Source organism: Vulpes lagopus, chromosome 8 (assembly GCF_018345385.1).
Source record: "Vulpes lagopus strain Blue_001 chromosome 8, ASM1834538v1, whole genome shotgun sequence".
NCBI classification, from domain to species: domain Eukaryota; kingdom Metazoa; phylum Chordata; class Mammalia; order Carnivora; family Canidae; genus Vulpes; species Vulpes lagopus.
Window position 1 is genome coordinate 102,950,110 of NC_054831.1, and position 15,169 is coordinate 102,965,278.

General features: G+C 47.1%; 1 protein-coding gene across 7 annotated transcripts in view; it reads left to right on the plus strand.

Moving 5' to 3' along the window:
- Positions 1–14,613, plus strand: part of PIK3R1 (phosphoinositide-3-kinase regulatory subunit 1) — an 81,742-nt gene extending 67,129 nt beyond the window's left edge. For 5 of the 7 annotated variants that reach the window (XM_041764817.1, XM_041764816.1, XM_041764820.1 and 2 more), the window contains exons 8-16: positions 6,164–6,266; positions 6,943–7,041; positions 7,134–7,314; positions 7,484–7,609; positions 8,316–8,458; positions 8,652–8,828; positions 8,926–8,994; positions 9,572–9,742; positions 10,297–14,613. In XM_041764817.1, the coding sequence (XP_041620751.1) occupies positions 6,164–6,266; positions 6,943–7,041; positions 7,134–7,314; positions 7,484–7,609; positions 8,316–8,458; positions 8,652–8,828; positions 8,926–8,994; positions 9,572–9,742; positions 10,297–10,486 (1,259 nt within the window). In that variant the 3' untranslated portion in view covers positions 10,487–14,613. Of the gene's footprint in view, positions 1–2,362; positions 2,864–4,277; positions 4,741–6,163; positions 6,267–6,942; positions 7,042–7,133; positions 7,315–7,483; positions 7,610–8,315; positions 8,459–8,651; positions 8,829–8,925; positions 8,995–9,571; positions 9,743–10,296 lie in introns of those variants that run through there. The other 2 variants (XM_041764822.1, XM_041764821.1) reach the window with 2 other exon arrangements.
- The last annotated feature ends 556 nt before the right edge of the window (positions 14,614–15,169 follow it).

Below are 15,169 nucleotides of genomic sequence, written 5' to 3' on the forward strand. Positions count from 1 at the left end.
GGCTGCATATATATTGATGGGGTATGGGTCAGCTTTTGTTCTCACGGTGCAGCCTTCACCTCTCCAAGGAGGACAGCGTCTGAGAGGGAAGGCAGCGCTTCATTCTGCTAAGCAACGGTCACACCTTTTCACATAGTTTGTAGAATGTATCCTATGGAAATCTAGGTTTACTTATAAATTCAAGTGAACCCTTCCTTCGTGCAGTGTCAGAGCACTGGATGTAGACTAAAGAATTTGCATCATACTGAAAGGCCCTCTGTCCTAATTTGTCTTAAGTTAAAATTATGAAGGGGAGCATTCATTTAACCCTTGAAGATTTTGGTTCTTTATTTTTTTTCTTTTTACTGCAGTTTTTTTTTTTTTTTTTTTTTTTTTTTTAAGAAGCTGTGTGGGATGAAAGCTGGTTGGGGAACACTCACTATCTGAAGTCGATTTGCACAGTGTGAGAGTTAGTCTGTACCTTTCGAACATATTTGCACAATTTAAGGATATTCTCTGCCTTGATCACACCTCCTGAGAAACAGAATGTGGCTTGTTTTCACCCCTGATATTGAGCTTTACAGAACTTTGAGGAAAGGACACGTAGTAAGAAGTACCGTTTGGAAGAATCCAGAGGTGAAGTTAGTTTTCAAGTATGTGTTAAGTTCCCCAGTGTGGCTGAGTGTTTGGGTCTCAGATACATGCTGAAATTAAAAGACAGCGTTTTTTTTTTCTTTTTTTTTGAAAAGCATTTCCTACATGGGCGTGACATCTGTGCTTTTGATGTATTAGTTATTTGAAATGAATCCTAGGTTTTAATTTGTGTGACATTTTGGGCATAGGGGGAAAAGGCATGAGCCACGCAGGATGTTGAGCATTTTCTCCCAAGGAGAAGGTACTGATTCTGTTCTACCAGCAGAGGGCTCCCTTTTTAAGCTAATGAAGAAGCGTGGCTGCTTGCCCATCACTTCAAAGCCTAAAACTGAATGCGCAAAGGACTCCGCTCACACTTTCCGTGATATTCTAGAACCTCTATGGTAGAGGATCATACATATTGTGAAAACCTTGCAGCAGAGTTTTCTAATCTGTTTTAAGACTTGCTTTCTCTAAGTGGAGGTTGTACTGCTTTCCAGTGGACGGTTTTGCTTCTGAGATGGAAAACACACTAGAAAATGGGATCATCTTGGAAGGTTTGGACATGAAACATCATGTAAGTTCAGACAGGTGTGCTTTAGAGACAGATGCTTCCTTGGTTTCTGGCTTTAGAAAGTTTTTAAAAGTAGGGCTGGAATCTACAACTGAGGGTGCAAGGGTGTTTTCAGAACGGACTGAACATCTCTGTGATCAGCAGGCAGGAGCTGGAAGATTCACCTAGAGACTCTTCCTTTCCATCAGGAAGTAGGTTTTACGTGCTCTTTCGGTGGCACCAAAGGAAAGTTTGTAAGTCCACTTTCATTGTGAGGTCGGTGCAGGTAACCCTCAACCTGGGCCTGCCCGTGTGCGGTTGATGTTAACACCTAGCTCTTCCTTGAGCTCTGCATGGGACCATGGGTCACCCTCCTAGGCAGAGTCCGAGGGTAAATAAGATAGAACCATGTTCCTTTATGGGGCATTAGAAGGTAGTTTAAAAAAAAAAATACAAGTAAGCTAAAAATAGCAAACAGAAGAAGTTTTGTTTTAGGTGTGAAATTTTTACATGTGGCCTAAGAGTAATTAACTTCGGTTTCACTTGTTAATGTTAACTTTCTCTGGCAGAAGGAAGTGAAGACCTGGGCCAGTGGGTGGAGAAAAAGGGAGTTTAGGACCAGACACCTGAAGGCTGGTGGTGGTGGTTCAAACCACTGCACATCAGGACTGTGTGTGTGTGTGTGTGTGTGTGTGTGTGTGTGTAGCCCGAGGGATTTGCTTGAAGTGCTCTTTAGATTACTTTCTGGTTTTAGCGTGAGCGATTCTGTGATTTTACATTCTGATGGTTCTGGGGACATTTGGAAAGCTGTCCATCTTAGGCTGATGGGAGTGAACATTGGCGTAGCTCATACTTTGGTCCGGTGCCTGGCAAGTTTCTCAGGGGGCAGAGGTGCCCTGGGAAGGCCTCCCGTCCTTCTGGGCGCTCTCCTTTGCGCCGGGCAGCAGTCACGTGGGCGCCGGGCAGTGACACCTTTTCATTATCAAGACAGCCCTGTGGCCAATTAAATGTGAGTTGCCGTCGGGCCCATACAGGCGGCTGCAGCGGCTGCAGCGTGGGCTCCTGCCGCGCCTTCCCGGGATCCCCCCCCCCCCCCCCGCCCCGGGGCGTGCGCCCCCGGGGGCAGTCCCGGGCCACCTGCGGGGCTGCGTGTGTGAGCGCGTGGGAGGCGCGGAGTTCTGGGCCGTTCGGGGAGGTTCAGGCCTTTACAAGCAGGGCTTTGATTCTATTTTTGCTGAACTAGCTCCGCCGCTTCCTGTGTCTGGCCGCGCAGCGCCTGCTCCTCGGGGCCGCGGCCGGGTAGGGAGCGCGTGTCAGGGCCCCTCCGTTAGGGCCACTTGTTAGCCCTTGACAACTTTGACTTTGCCTCGGGCTCCCCCCCCCCCCTCCGAAATCCCGAGCTCAGCAAATATTTGAACCTGCCCGGGTTAATGATGAAGCCGTGATCGTTATCTGCGAGCCGCGCGCCGGCCCCTCTCCCTCCGCCGCGCAGCGTCCCTGCAGCGAGCGCGGTCCCGGTCCCGGGGTCCCCAGCCCGCCCCGCCCCGCCCCGCTCCGGGTCCCAGCCCGCGCCCCCGCCGCCCCCGCCGCCCACGGAGCGCCCCGAGCCGGCCTGGGGAGCGAGGGAGCTGCGGGGGGAGCTGGGCTGCTGCCGGCGCCGCCCCGCCGCGGGAACTGCAGACATGCACAACCTGCAAAGTAAGTTGCCCGGAGCCCCCCTCCGTGCGCGCGGCCGACCTCGCGGGGTGCGTGAGCCCGAGTCCCATCAGGTGCCGCCTGCGGAGGGCAGATAAGAGCCCAGCGGAGACACTCCCCTCCCCGCGGGGTTCGGCGGGGGGCGGCCACGGTACGGGGCAGGGGCGCGCTGGCAGAGTGCTCGGCGTGGACCGTGGTGCCGGGCCAGGCGGGGGAGACGTGGAAAATCACCTGTCGCCCCGGGGTCCCGGCGGCGGACCGCGCTGTGCCGGGGCCCCAAAGGCAGGGGGTGACCCTCTGGGCTGCGAGCCTGCCCATGGCTGCTTTGGGGGGACGAGGACACATTTGCGTTCAGCAGGAAAAAAATTTTTTTTCCGAACCTTCCTGAGGACAGATCCTACCACCCCTTGGACCCTTTTTTTTTTTTTTTTTTTTTTTTTTTTTGTGCCTGTCATTTTGAGTTTAGGAATAGCAAAGTGTCCCCGGGAGCGGGCTGCAGGGGTTGGGTTGAGCCTGCCTTCCTCATTAATGGGGAAGATGAATTGGACCAGACGGGACACAAGTGAACGGAGCTCGGAGAATGCCTTGCTCTGCTCCACTCTTTTCCATGATTTATACGGTAGGTGGGAAGAGCCCGTTGACAATGGGAAGTGTACATTAGGCTCTAGTGAGGGTGACAGGATTATATGCAGAAGAGCTTTAAGGAACTAAAATTAACAGATTTATAGGGGAATTGATTTCTTTACTTTATATATTTGCCAACCGGGATTAACAGTCCCCAGAGTGAGGCATTTGAGATGGAGGGAGAGAAAAAAAAAACTCAGAGTGATTACATCACTCCCCCCCCCCCCCCCTTCAAGCAGCATTAAGCCCATCTTCAGACTTCTGGTGCTGCCGGTGAGAAAGAGTTTGCAAACATCATTGCTTCCTCTACCCTCCATTCTGAGGTACGGCCTCTTTCTCTCTGGAAGTTATAACTTATACCTTGACTGGACTTTGAATTAGGCAGTAACATTAAATTTCTGCAGATAATATACACATCTTCATTCCTGTTAAGATTTTTCCATCGTTAGCCCTTAAGGTCTAGTTTTTACCATGTTTGGTAGAAGGAGATTTTTCTTTCAATTGTGCTTTCTCCTGTGGTACGTTTGTAACAGTGTTTAAGTTCTGGGTTGTCAGTGCATTCTGTAGGAAAGAAATTAAATATCCAGAGTTCTTGATCCCTTCTGCCTTTAATACATACAGGAGGTACTTAAGGACTGGAAAACAGACCTTAAATATACCATTTCCATGCATTTGTAAGATTTTTTAAACCGAGGCACGATCAGGCTCTCTGTAAACCCAGATGCACTGGGGGAGAGGGGAGAAAAAAAAAAAAAAGCTACGTGCTGCAGCATATCAGCTTTTGTCAACCTGCCAACAGCGGAGCGTACCATGCTGCAAGGAGTAATAAAAAAGGAATTAGAAAACTCACTGGTGGAGGAGAATAGTCAAATTAAACACCTTTTTGAAACGATGTGCATGTATACATTGCCATTCTAGTAAATGTGGGTTCTCGGTGAGGTTGGGATTGTGTTAGGGCTGGATGTCGAAGAGAAATGATGAAGCAGGAGTGGTCTGGTGACATTTTTCTGACTTGATTGGCTGGGGTGTGTGATGTAATAGGTTACAGTGCAGCCCCTTATAGGTTTTAAAATGAATTCCAAGACACCATTACAAAGAAAGCCGGACTCTTTTCTTATAACTGAGCTCAGCCAAGGAAACTCTCGCACAAATGTACAACACTGTTTGGAATATGGAAGACCTGGATTTAGAATATGCTAAGACAGATATAAATTGTGGCACAGACTTGATGTTTTATATAGAAATGGATCCACCAGGTAATACTGCAGTATTCTTTTAGAAAGCTAGTTAATTTTGTGGCTTTTTTTTTTTTTTGACAACTACTGTAACTGATCCTCTTTCTATTTCTCTTTATTAACTTGTTCTAATTTAACAAAAATTAGCTTGATCAGAGCTTGGACATTACATGCTTTGCCTGTGGAAGCAAGCAGGTCAGGCTGTGTGTGGGGAATGCTTTTTCTTACTTGAACAGATAGGAATTGGATTCGAGTTTTTCACCAGTGTCTTTTGTTAATCAAGGTCCTTTGCTATTTGTGGGTTATAGTGTTGTGTGTCGTTCATACTGTTCCTGTAATTAAAATGATGCGTCCTTTGTGCTGCTTTTCTCTTGTGACAGTGGAGGAGGACAGTGTGGTACTTTGCAGTGATAACACTTGGTACTTGAGGGAACATGTAAAACCTAGCAGTGATTGCAACTCCAGTCCTAGGTGACCTGAGACTGTTCTAAATCAAACGCCGAGACTTTGCCTGCTCTTATATTAAGATACCGGAATGGGAAAAGGAGTTGGCTTCCCATTATGCAGTCTCCCCCTTTATAAAATATTCTGATAGACTCCTGAGAGGATTTTTTTGCATGAAATACTAATCGTCCTTTAAAACTTGTGACTCAGAATTCGGTTACAAACCCTAGCCTTATTTTGCTTCCTCAATTGTAGTCCAGCACTAGCCCTGCTCCCAATTAAGAAATTCAGAAACACTGCAGTCTTTTATTTGTCACCAATTGGTACAGGAATACTGATTTGACATTGAGGAAGAGGGATAGGGTTTTTCTTCACTCTTGGCATAGAGAGAACAATTTATCCAAAAGAATATTAACGTGAATACTTAAAGAGATTTGGGTCACAGATGAGTTTCTTAAAGTGGCTTTTGGCAGGATAGTGCCTGAAATACTAAGATTAGAGAAACCCAATTCCTCCTCTTAAAACATATTGCTTGTAGATGAGTTTTATTACAGCAACAGCATTTGTGGAGGACAGAAACCAAATTTGTCTTTTATAATTAAATAAGAGGAGGAAATTAAAGCCAACCCATGTGGTTTTTCCTGCTCATATGTTCACGGTTTCCTATTTTAGATGGATTTGATCAGGCCTGAAACTTTAATATAACTAGAGCCTAGAAGTAGGAAATGCTGGGACTCTGGATTCACTCTGAAATTCATTCACATGGCCAACCCAGTGTAGTTGTGAATCTGTAAGCTGTTCTCTCCCTTCTCCACTTTCCTTTCTTTTTGATCCATCCTCTGTGAAAGATGTCTTTATTTGTTTAACAAAACGGTCCTGTTTCATAGACGTGTGAATTATTGCTCTATTTCACAGTATTCTCAAGAAACTTAAATTAGACCTAAGTATTCAACTGTAGCTGGTATTTGCAAACAACTTTTTCTTTCTCTTTCATCTGCAGCATTGCCTCCTAAACCACCGAAACCCACCACTGTAGCCAACAACGGTATGAATAACAATATGTCCTTACAAGATGCTGAATGGTACTGGGGAGATATCTCAAGGTAAGGCTACAAACACTCTAAGTTTTCGCTCGAGAGAGAATTCTAGTTTTAGAGCAAGAAATGCACCAGCATGCTAAGTTCCATTTTTAGGATAGCCTCCAACATAAGCATGAAGCATAGTTGGTTGTCTTCCAGGGAAGACCAAAGAGGTCCCAGAGCACTGGGGGGACTGTGGGTGCTGGCTGCCACAGGAAATTAAATCCTCGACAAGTTGTGTTATTTGCAGAAAATGTCAGGGAAGCCCCCAGGGTGATGTGGCACTGTCTAAAGGTGGGGCCCAAAGTCACTTTCTATTAGGGAGAACTTGTTAGGGTTAATGTTCTTGTCTGAGACACATCTTAAAAGGGCATCTTTATTGGTAGCTTTTTTTGAAGGGGGAGTAAGGAGTCCTTTCAGGGATCGGATCACGTCTTGTTGTGCTCATTTGTCAGTGTGTTTGGTTAAAAAATAAATGAAAACTTTGTCCCACAGATAGACCATTACTGAAACGGGTAGTTTTTAGGTTTGTCTTTCTGTAATGAGGTGAAATTTGTAACATTTCTATATCAACAATACATGTGATCTGTCGGGGTGGGGGCTTGGGGGGGCGATAGAGGAGCTCTGTGTCCTTTGTGTTTAGTTTGCTGTGAAGCTAAATGAGGAATCCTCAAGGTGAGCTTTGTTTTTTTCATTTCAGGGAAGAAGTGAATGAAAAACTTCGAGATACAGCCGATGGGACCTTTTTGGTACGAGACGCATCTACTAAAATGCATGGTGATTATACTCTTACACTAAGGTGAGTCAGGGAAGATTGAGGTGTGCAAGCAGACATTAAAACACATTTCTTTAGAGAAGACCGTAACGCCCTTATGTCTGTTGTATCCACAGGAAAGGAGGAAATAACAAATTAATCAAAATATTTCACCGAGATGGGAAATATGGCTTCTCTGACCCACTGACCTTCAACTCTGTGGTTGAACTAATAAACCACTACCGGAATGAGTCTCTAGCTCAGTATAACCCCAAACTGGACGTGAAATTACTCTATCCAGTATCCAAATACCAACAGGTAATCGAAACGAAATTCTCCTGTTACAGTATTTAGACAAGATACCTTCACAGCGTTGTGAAGCAGATGAATCCCATGTAAAGGATGGTTTGATAATGGCCAAAACATTGACTCAATATCTGATCGACTGATGAAATTCTCTCTCTCTTCCATTCTCTCATTCTTCCAGGATCAGGTTGTCAAAGAGGATAATATTGAAGCTGTAGGGAAAAAATTACACGAATATAACACTCAATTTCAAGAAAAAAGTCGGGAATACGATAGGTTATATGAAGATTATACCCGTACTTCCCAGGTGAGTTTTCTGTGAAAGTCACAGTTGACTCTCCAGACTCTTAGTTACTAGAATCTGAGATGTGTCCTTTCAGTTTCAAGAAAAAGGTCAAGTTGAGCTCCTGCTATTGGAAAAGAATCTGTATTTGTAAAACACTGTTGATTATTCATAGCATCTCTAGACCTTTTACATGACCCTTATAGGTTCCAGAATAATAAGTACTCATGATAATTGAAGAGGCTGCTGTGAGTGTCAAGTGGATTTGACATGATTCCTGAGTGCACTTTTTAGTTCAGAAAACTCGTCTAACCTCTGACATGGAGATGGGACCGTTAGGCCCCGTCATAAAGAAGTAGAGGCTCCCTTTAAGTGTTTTCCTAGAGGCTTAATCTTCTTGAGGCCGCGATGTATCTAGGACCACCAGAGGGAGTAGAAGGCAACGTGGATTCCCTAAAATTGCTGATAAAGGGGAATGGCTTTTAAAACAGTAAAAAGTATAGGGGATTGTCAGGCAGTCTTCTATCAGAGACTGGGAACATTCCCAAAGGAAATGTGAGCTTCTGTGATACTATTTTAATGGGTTTTATGAATTAGAGGCCTCGCTTGCTTACCAGAGGACTTCCATGCTAGATAGTAATAGCATCTGATGTCCCGACAGCATCTCACAGTAACACCTCATCTGTCCAGTGACAGGTATGACATTGTCTTATTAACCATTGTGTTGTAGGAAATTCAAATGAAGAGAACAGCTATTGAAGCATTTAATGAAACCATAAAAATATTTGAAGAGCAGTGCCAAAGCCAGGAACGGTACAGCAAAGAATACATAGAAAAATTTAAGCGTGAAGGCAACGAAAAAGAAATACAAAGGTTGGTGAACCGGGAGGGATGTCCTTGTGTGAAAGAGAATCAGAATCCTCTAGAACTGTGGAAAGGCAATCTTGCTCTCTGTGCTTCGATAAATAATTAAAAACAACAAAACAAAACCACAAGACAGCCCGAGGAAGCCTTCTATATACCTGAAGAGGCTGGTGGATAACCCATGCCTTTCTCTCGCCTACAGGATTATGCATAATTATGAAAAGTTAAAGTCCCGAATTAGTGAGATTGTGGACAGTAGAAGGCGCCTGGAGGAAGACCTGAAGAAGCAGGCAGCTGAGTACCGGGAGATCGACAAGCGCATGAACAGCATTAAGCCCGACCTCATTCAGCTGAGGAAGACGAGAGACCAGTACTTGATGTAAGTCCTGGAAGCTGAACCCCTCGTAGAGCCGCCGACGAACGGTTGCCAGAATTAAGGATAAATTAGGAATGAGTTTTCCTCCTCTGTTTTCCAGGTGGTTGACTCAGAAAGGTGTTCGGCAAAAGAAGTTGAATGAGTGGCTGGGCAACGAGAATACGGAAGAGTAAGTACTTACTGCAGGTGGGAGGGAGGCGGCCAAGGACTTTCCTCGTTTGAGGGAAAGGGAGCAATTGGACCAAGTTTGGAAGAGCCCCTATAAACTGTTTAAAAAAAAAAAGGCAGAGTTTAGGGAAGGAGGACGCAGCTCTGGTTTTTCCCGACGAGGCTGTCAAGGGACTCTGTGTCCTCCACGCAGGCCCTGAACATCTGAAAACTCCCAGTGTTTTGGGAACGATTAGGAGTGGGGAGAAGAAAGACAATTACAGTCAGTGTCACCCTGAAGCTCAAGTATGGGTTTTGTTTGGATTATTTGCACGCTGGCAGTGCTCTTGGTCCGTTTCCTGATCAGAACTGGACAAACAGGACTGGTTGACACCTTCCTCTGGGCCCAGCTACTGCGTCGTAGTTCCTGCCTGGAAAAGAGCAGGAGGGTGACTTACTGGCGTTCTCTGCCCAGTGAGATCACAGGGCTGGCTGAGCTGGGGGAGAAGGGGGCAGGCCAGGGAAGCTGTGGGTGGGAGGAGGGTGGTGGGCCTGACGCCCCCAGCCTCACCCAGGCCCTCTCCTTCCCACCTCTCTAGCCAATACTCGCTGGTGGAAGATGATGAGGACCTGCCTCACCACGACGAGAAGACCTGGAACGTGGGCAGTAGCAACAGGAACAAAGCCGAGAACCTTCTACGGGGGAAACGGGACGGCACCTTCCTGGTCCGGGAGAGCAGTAAACAGGGCTGCTATGCTTGCTCCGTGGTGTACGTATCTCCAGCCGCCGTGTGGTCAGCTCAGGGAGAGCAATGGCCCGGCCCTTGTGATGAGGGCCCCTGGGGCATAAGTAGTCCCCAGACTCGAAAGAGAAGTTTTGGATCACTGCTATCGCTTCAGAAAAGCGAGTGTCCTCTAGGAAGGAAAAGGTTCTAAAAATACACCACTTTCCCTGAGCTCCCTTCCACTTAAGCAGAGCAATCATCCCAGACGCAGTCAGGACTTCTGGGCCCAGAGGACAGGAGAACAGAGGATAAATGCAAAGTTAAGGGCAGGCCAGCCTGAAAGACTCCTACGGATGCTTGGAGGAAGAGCGCAGCCCCCCAGCCCCGCCTGCCAGCACATACGTGCATGTGCATGCGGTAGCCTGTCTCAAGGCCACCGTGTCCGATTCCTCCCATTTTAAAGATGCAAAGACAGTGGCTCGGTTAGGCTGGGTTCCGGGCGCCGGTGGCTCAGCCGCTAAGTGCCCCCCGGGGGTCCTGCCCTGGTGCAGGACCAGCTCACGAGGCATTTGTTCTCTCTTCCTCTCTCGCCCCCGCAGGGTGGATGGCGAGGTCAAGCATTGCGTCATCAACAAAACGGCCACTGGCTACGGCTTTGCCGAGCCCTATAACCTGTACAGCTCCCTGAAAGAACTGGTGCTCCATTACCAACACACCTCCCTGGTGCAGCACAACGACTCTCTCAACGTCACACTAGCCTACCCGGTATATGCACAGCAGAGGCGATGAAGCGCTTGGCCTCGGATCCTTCTCCTGAAGTGCAGCCACCCTGAGGCCTCTGGAAAGCACAGGGCTCCTCTCCAGCCTGACCTGTAATTGAGCTGCGGAAACGAAGCCGTCTGCCTGCAGATGGGACTCGAGCTTCCGATGACCACAGAGTAGAGGGGGAGACACGCAGCCCAGCACCGTGTGGTGACCATAACGTTTCTACTCTGGAGTGCTTGTCCTTCCTTTAGTTTTTTTTTTTTTAACCCCGGTTTTTTCGGGGGGGTTGGGGCAGGGGTTTAATTTAAGCCACAACAACCCACCACATAAAGAGAAAAAGAAATGCAAAAATCTCTGCGTGCAGGGACAAAGAGGCCTTTAACCATGGTGCTTGTTAATGCTTTCTGAAGCTTTACCAGCTCAAAGTTGGGACCTTGTAGACCAGAGGGTGGACGGGCTCCAGAGCCCCGGCCTGGGAGCGCTCGAGCCGGGCTGGTTGAGCCTGGGGGTTGCTGTGCACGGTGGACCCAGACACGTCGCACTGTGGATTATTTCATTTTCTAACAAATGAACGATATGTAGCAGAAAGGCGCTTTGGCTCACAAGAGACGTTTTGGGAGAACGTCGTAGGATCGCGTACGTTCAGAGGAGGAGAATCTGTTGTAGCGGAGTGCCAGAAAGTGTGGTGTTTAAAACTTTAAAAACAACCCCACCAACAGAAAAAAACAGAGCTTGGACAATAGGACTTTCATGACTTTCATTATATAAAATATGTACATAACAATGGATGACTGACTAACTATCAAATAGATGGATTTGTATCAATACCAAATAGCTTCTTTTTCGTTTTGCTGAAGGCTAAATTCACAGTGCTATGCAATTCTTGTCGTTATCTCAGTTTTAAATGTACCTTCAGAATAAGCTTCCCCCACCCCAGTTTTTGTTGCTTGAAAATACCGTGTCTCTGATTCTTTTGGTTGTTGTTATTCGTTTGTGATTCTTTCCCGTTTTTTTTTTTTAAATGTACAGGATGCCAGTAAAAAAAAAAAATGGCTTCAGAATTAAAACTATGAAATATTTTACAGTTTTTCTTGTACAAAGTACTTGGCGATTAGCCCAAGGTTAAAAAGTTCATAACAGATTTTTTTTTTTTGGACTAAATGTTTTGTTGGGCAGTGCCTGATAAGCTTCAAAGCTGCTTTATTCAATAAAAAAAAGAGAAAGATATATAAATATGACAAAGTATCGCTGAGTTCAACAATGTTGTTTTAAGACTCAAAATACGGTACCTGGTAATGTCTGTTTCATGAAGAATTGTGAACTTCTTGAATCTTGGGGGGGATGCAGCAAAGGGATGTACAGGCGGGTGGAGGGAGGGTGGCGGGATGGTAATGCACTTTCTCATGACTACAGAGAAGGGAGTAACTTCTAACTTCAGTCTTTTCCCACTTGGATCTGCTAGTTCTCCTACATCCCTGACAAGCACGGACCCGCTGCGGTGGCAGGTCAGATACTGTAGGTCTTAGGGAGACAAAGCCGGCCTCGCGGGGCCAGGGGTCCCCACCGTTGTTTGGAACGCTGATATCAAGGTAGAGCCGCTGCCTTGAGAACACGCGTCCCTAACGCTAGACGGCCCATCACAACCAATAAACGTTCGTTTCAGGAAGCGCACGATCTGAAAAACTATTTTCCTCTGCACGTTTTTCACGTGCCTGCCCTTTTCCATTCAACTGAGATCATGGAGCAAACACACACGGATCGTAGCTGCTGCTGCTGGGCTGGGCTGTGGAGAGCTCGCTTGAGTCACGGCCGTTGGAGGAACCCTAACCGCCCCTGCAGGTCACCCGAGTCATTAACCGTACGTGCCCCCGCCGCTGTGGGGGAGAGGCAGGCCTCTTAGGGCCTCCCCTCCTGTGTGGGGCAGGAGGGAGCCGTCTCTCCCCCGGCTTAACATACCCCATGTGGTGCAAACTGCCCGTGAGGCGGGAGCAACTGAACAGCAGCGTGGACAGGCCTGAGCCTGGGAGGGGGCAGTGGGATCTTAGGACTGCAGCTCTCCTCCGCCAGGACTGACGCAGCCGCGGCTTTATCTCAGATACTGCGGGGAGGGCTGCTTTGTTTGGGTTTTCAATGTAGTTGCTCTTAAAAATTCCTCGGAAATAGCCTAGCAGCTGACTTAATCCACCGCAGAATGTATTTTTTTTTCTTTACATTATGCTCCTCGTATCAAGCGCAAGAACCGGTCTTACAGCCAGACTGTCAGCCCTGAAGCCTGACTGTACTGATCTGTCTCCCTCTCATCTCCACACGGCCGAGGATTTCCCTGGTTGTGTAGTCCGTAAGTGTCAACCTTTGAAACCGTCCTTTTACTTCACATGGAAGCCCAGCGATGCTCTGATAGTAGCTTATGAACCAGCCTTACGCTGGTGGGAGGTTTTTTTGTTTTTGTTTTTGTTTTTGTTTTTTTTGGTAGCCCATCCACATATGCTATTAACTCTGATTTTCATTGAGCATCTAAAGTATAAGATCTAAGATGCAATGTTTCATGCAAAGATAGTCTTATTAACGTTTTTTGGTTCGACACTCTTCCCCCAAGGTGGTGTGGTGTTCAGGCACCTGCCTTGTTTTTGCGTTTTGCAAACGTAAAAATGCAAGTGGGTTTCTCTCAACAGCGAAGGCAGGGTGCTTCGTTCCCTTTTACAGCGAGTGACCCCGAAGCTCTGATGTTAGGCCTCCGCCATGTGCCGCTCTGAGTGCGGGTAGCATGCCCACCGCATTCATCCTTCTAGGTGTTTGACCAGGAGGGGTCTTCGGGTTCAGTCAGTCATCTCCTAATAACACCAAGTGGCTGGTAAGTAAGAAGGGACACAGCAGAGGCACTCCTGATAACTGCTCTCATGCAGGCATCCATCCTCCCCACCCACGGTAGCATCCTCCACATAAAAGCCAGAAGGCAAACGAGCTACAGCAAGGCTCTGAGGGGGCTGTACCGTGGGAGCTCTGAGACCCGGTACTACACCCAAGAGAAAAATCCTAACCCCACGAGAAGGCAAAAAGCATGTTGTTTGCGACATCTGACCAGTTCGCAGCCCTTGAGCTATGTATATATGTATATGTGCATGGACTGTTTCCAGTACACCTTTCAGCCAAAACAGATCCATAGTCGTTGAGTTCAAGTACACAACCAGCACATGTCTAGTACAATTCTTGTGGATGTGTATGGGTGGGTTTTTTTTTTTTCCCTTTGAAGTGGCTTTGTTTTGTCTTCTAAAGGTGAACCTTTGCAAGTGAAGCGAGAAGTTCATAATTCTTTGGCTTTTCCCTGCTTTGTAAAGTTCCTCCTCTGGGTGAGCTGGTCTGGATGACTCGCTTAGCTTGGAAATCCTCATTTTCAGTGTGTCGAGTCGAAATGTGTTTGTGTGAGCTGTCACTGTGGGGAACCAAGTGCTTTGTCACATAGCTGGTTATGGCCTAGTAGCGTGTTTGGGAGTCCTACTGATGTTCCTTCACGGGAGAAAAAGTGCTGGTTTTAACACCTGTGCTTTTGCTATGCATGGTATCTAGTTGGAGAGCCGACCCTTAGAGTTGAGTTCAGGGTCTTCTAAGAAAGGGGCAGTTTAAAGCACAATGCCTCGCATGGGACAGAGTTCGAAAATGCCAAATTCTTATTTTTCTACAAATCGGGTTACATAAAGTATTGGTATCATGAGTAGCCAGGGAACAGAATTGGGTTCATTGGCGACACTATCCAACTTCACATTAAACTTGTCACCATGAGATAGCATTAGCTGCCCAGGATGCTGCTATTTAAAAAAAAAAAAAGAAAAAAAAAAAGAAAAGGCAAAACAAAACAAAAAAACTCATTTATACGTGTGTATTTTTTAAAGCTACAATCTGTTCGATGTTTTTACAAATCTGTTTATATGACATTGTTAAAATAAAAGTTGGTCTTTTGACGAGAGGGAGGATGTCATGATCAGTTGTAATTTTGCCTTTACAAGGCAACTGGGGTGGGGGTGGGGTGGGGGAGTGCGCCTCCTTGACATTTTGTTCAAGCTGTAGATTCAGTGGAGCTACGTCTTGTTGTTTTAAGTTGCTTCAATGCATTGTATTAGGTCTTCAAACAGAATAAAGATTGTTTTGAAACTTAAGTCATGCGTTGGAATGTCCATCGTGCAGAAGAGAGGCTTCTCAAACGGCTTCTCTCGCTTCGTGCCTGGCCCGTAGCCTCCCCCACCTGGTTTGCATCCCATTAGCCCATTACTCCATTTCTGGAAAGCGAGAGAGACGCCAGGTGGCCCCAAGGAGGACGAGTTAGTGTCCCCAGCAACATTTCGCCTGGTCCTTAATGATGAAAACCCGCACCTCTAGGCCATGTCCTGTCAACGCACGTCCCTGCCGCAGGGCCACCGCCTGGCCATCCTTTCCCTCGTCCCCACCAGCCACCCCCAGACCTTCAGGATTGTTCTCGACACACTGCGCTCTGTTAAGGCAGCCGCTGTCTGTCCCCGGCGGCAGGGCCAGCCACGAGGCCCTGGCCCACGTGTACGAGTGGGACATGAGGTATGACGTGCACTTGGGGAGCTAAACTAGACTCTATACCGAGGTTTCTCTGCGGCATCTCGTCGGCACGCACAAACCATTCTTAACGTGAGAGAACTTGCCTATTTGACTTTATTGCCGAGCACGTTCCAGGCGCGGGGCACC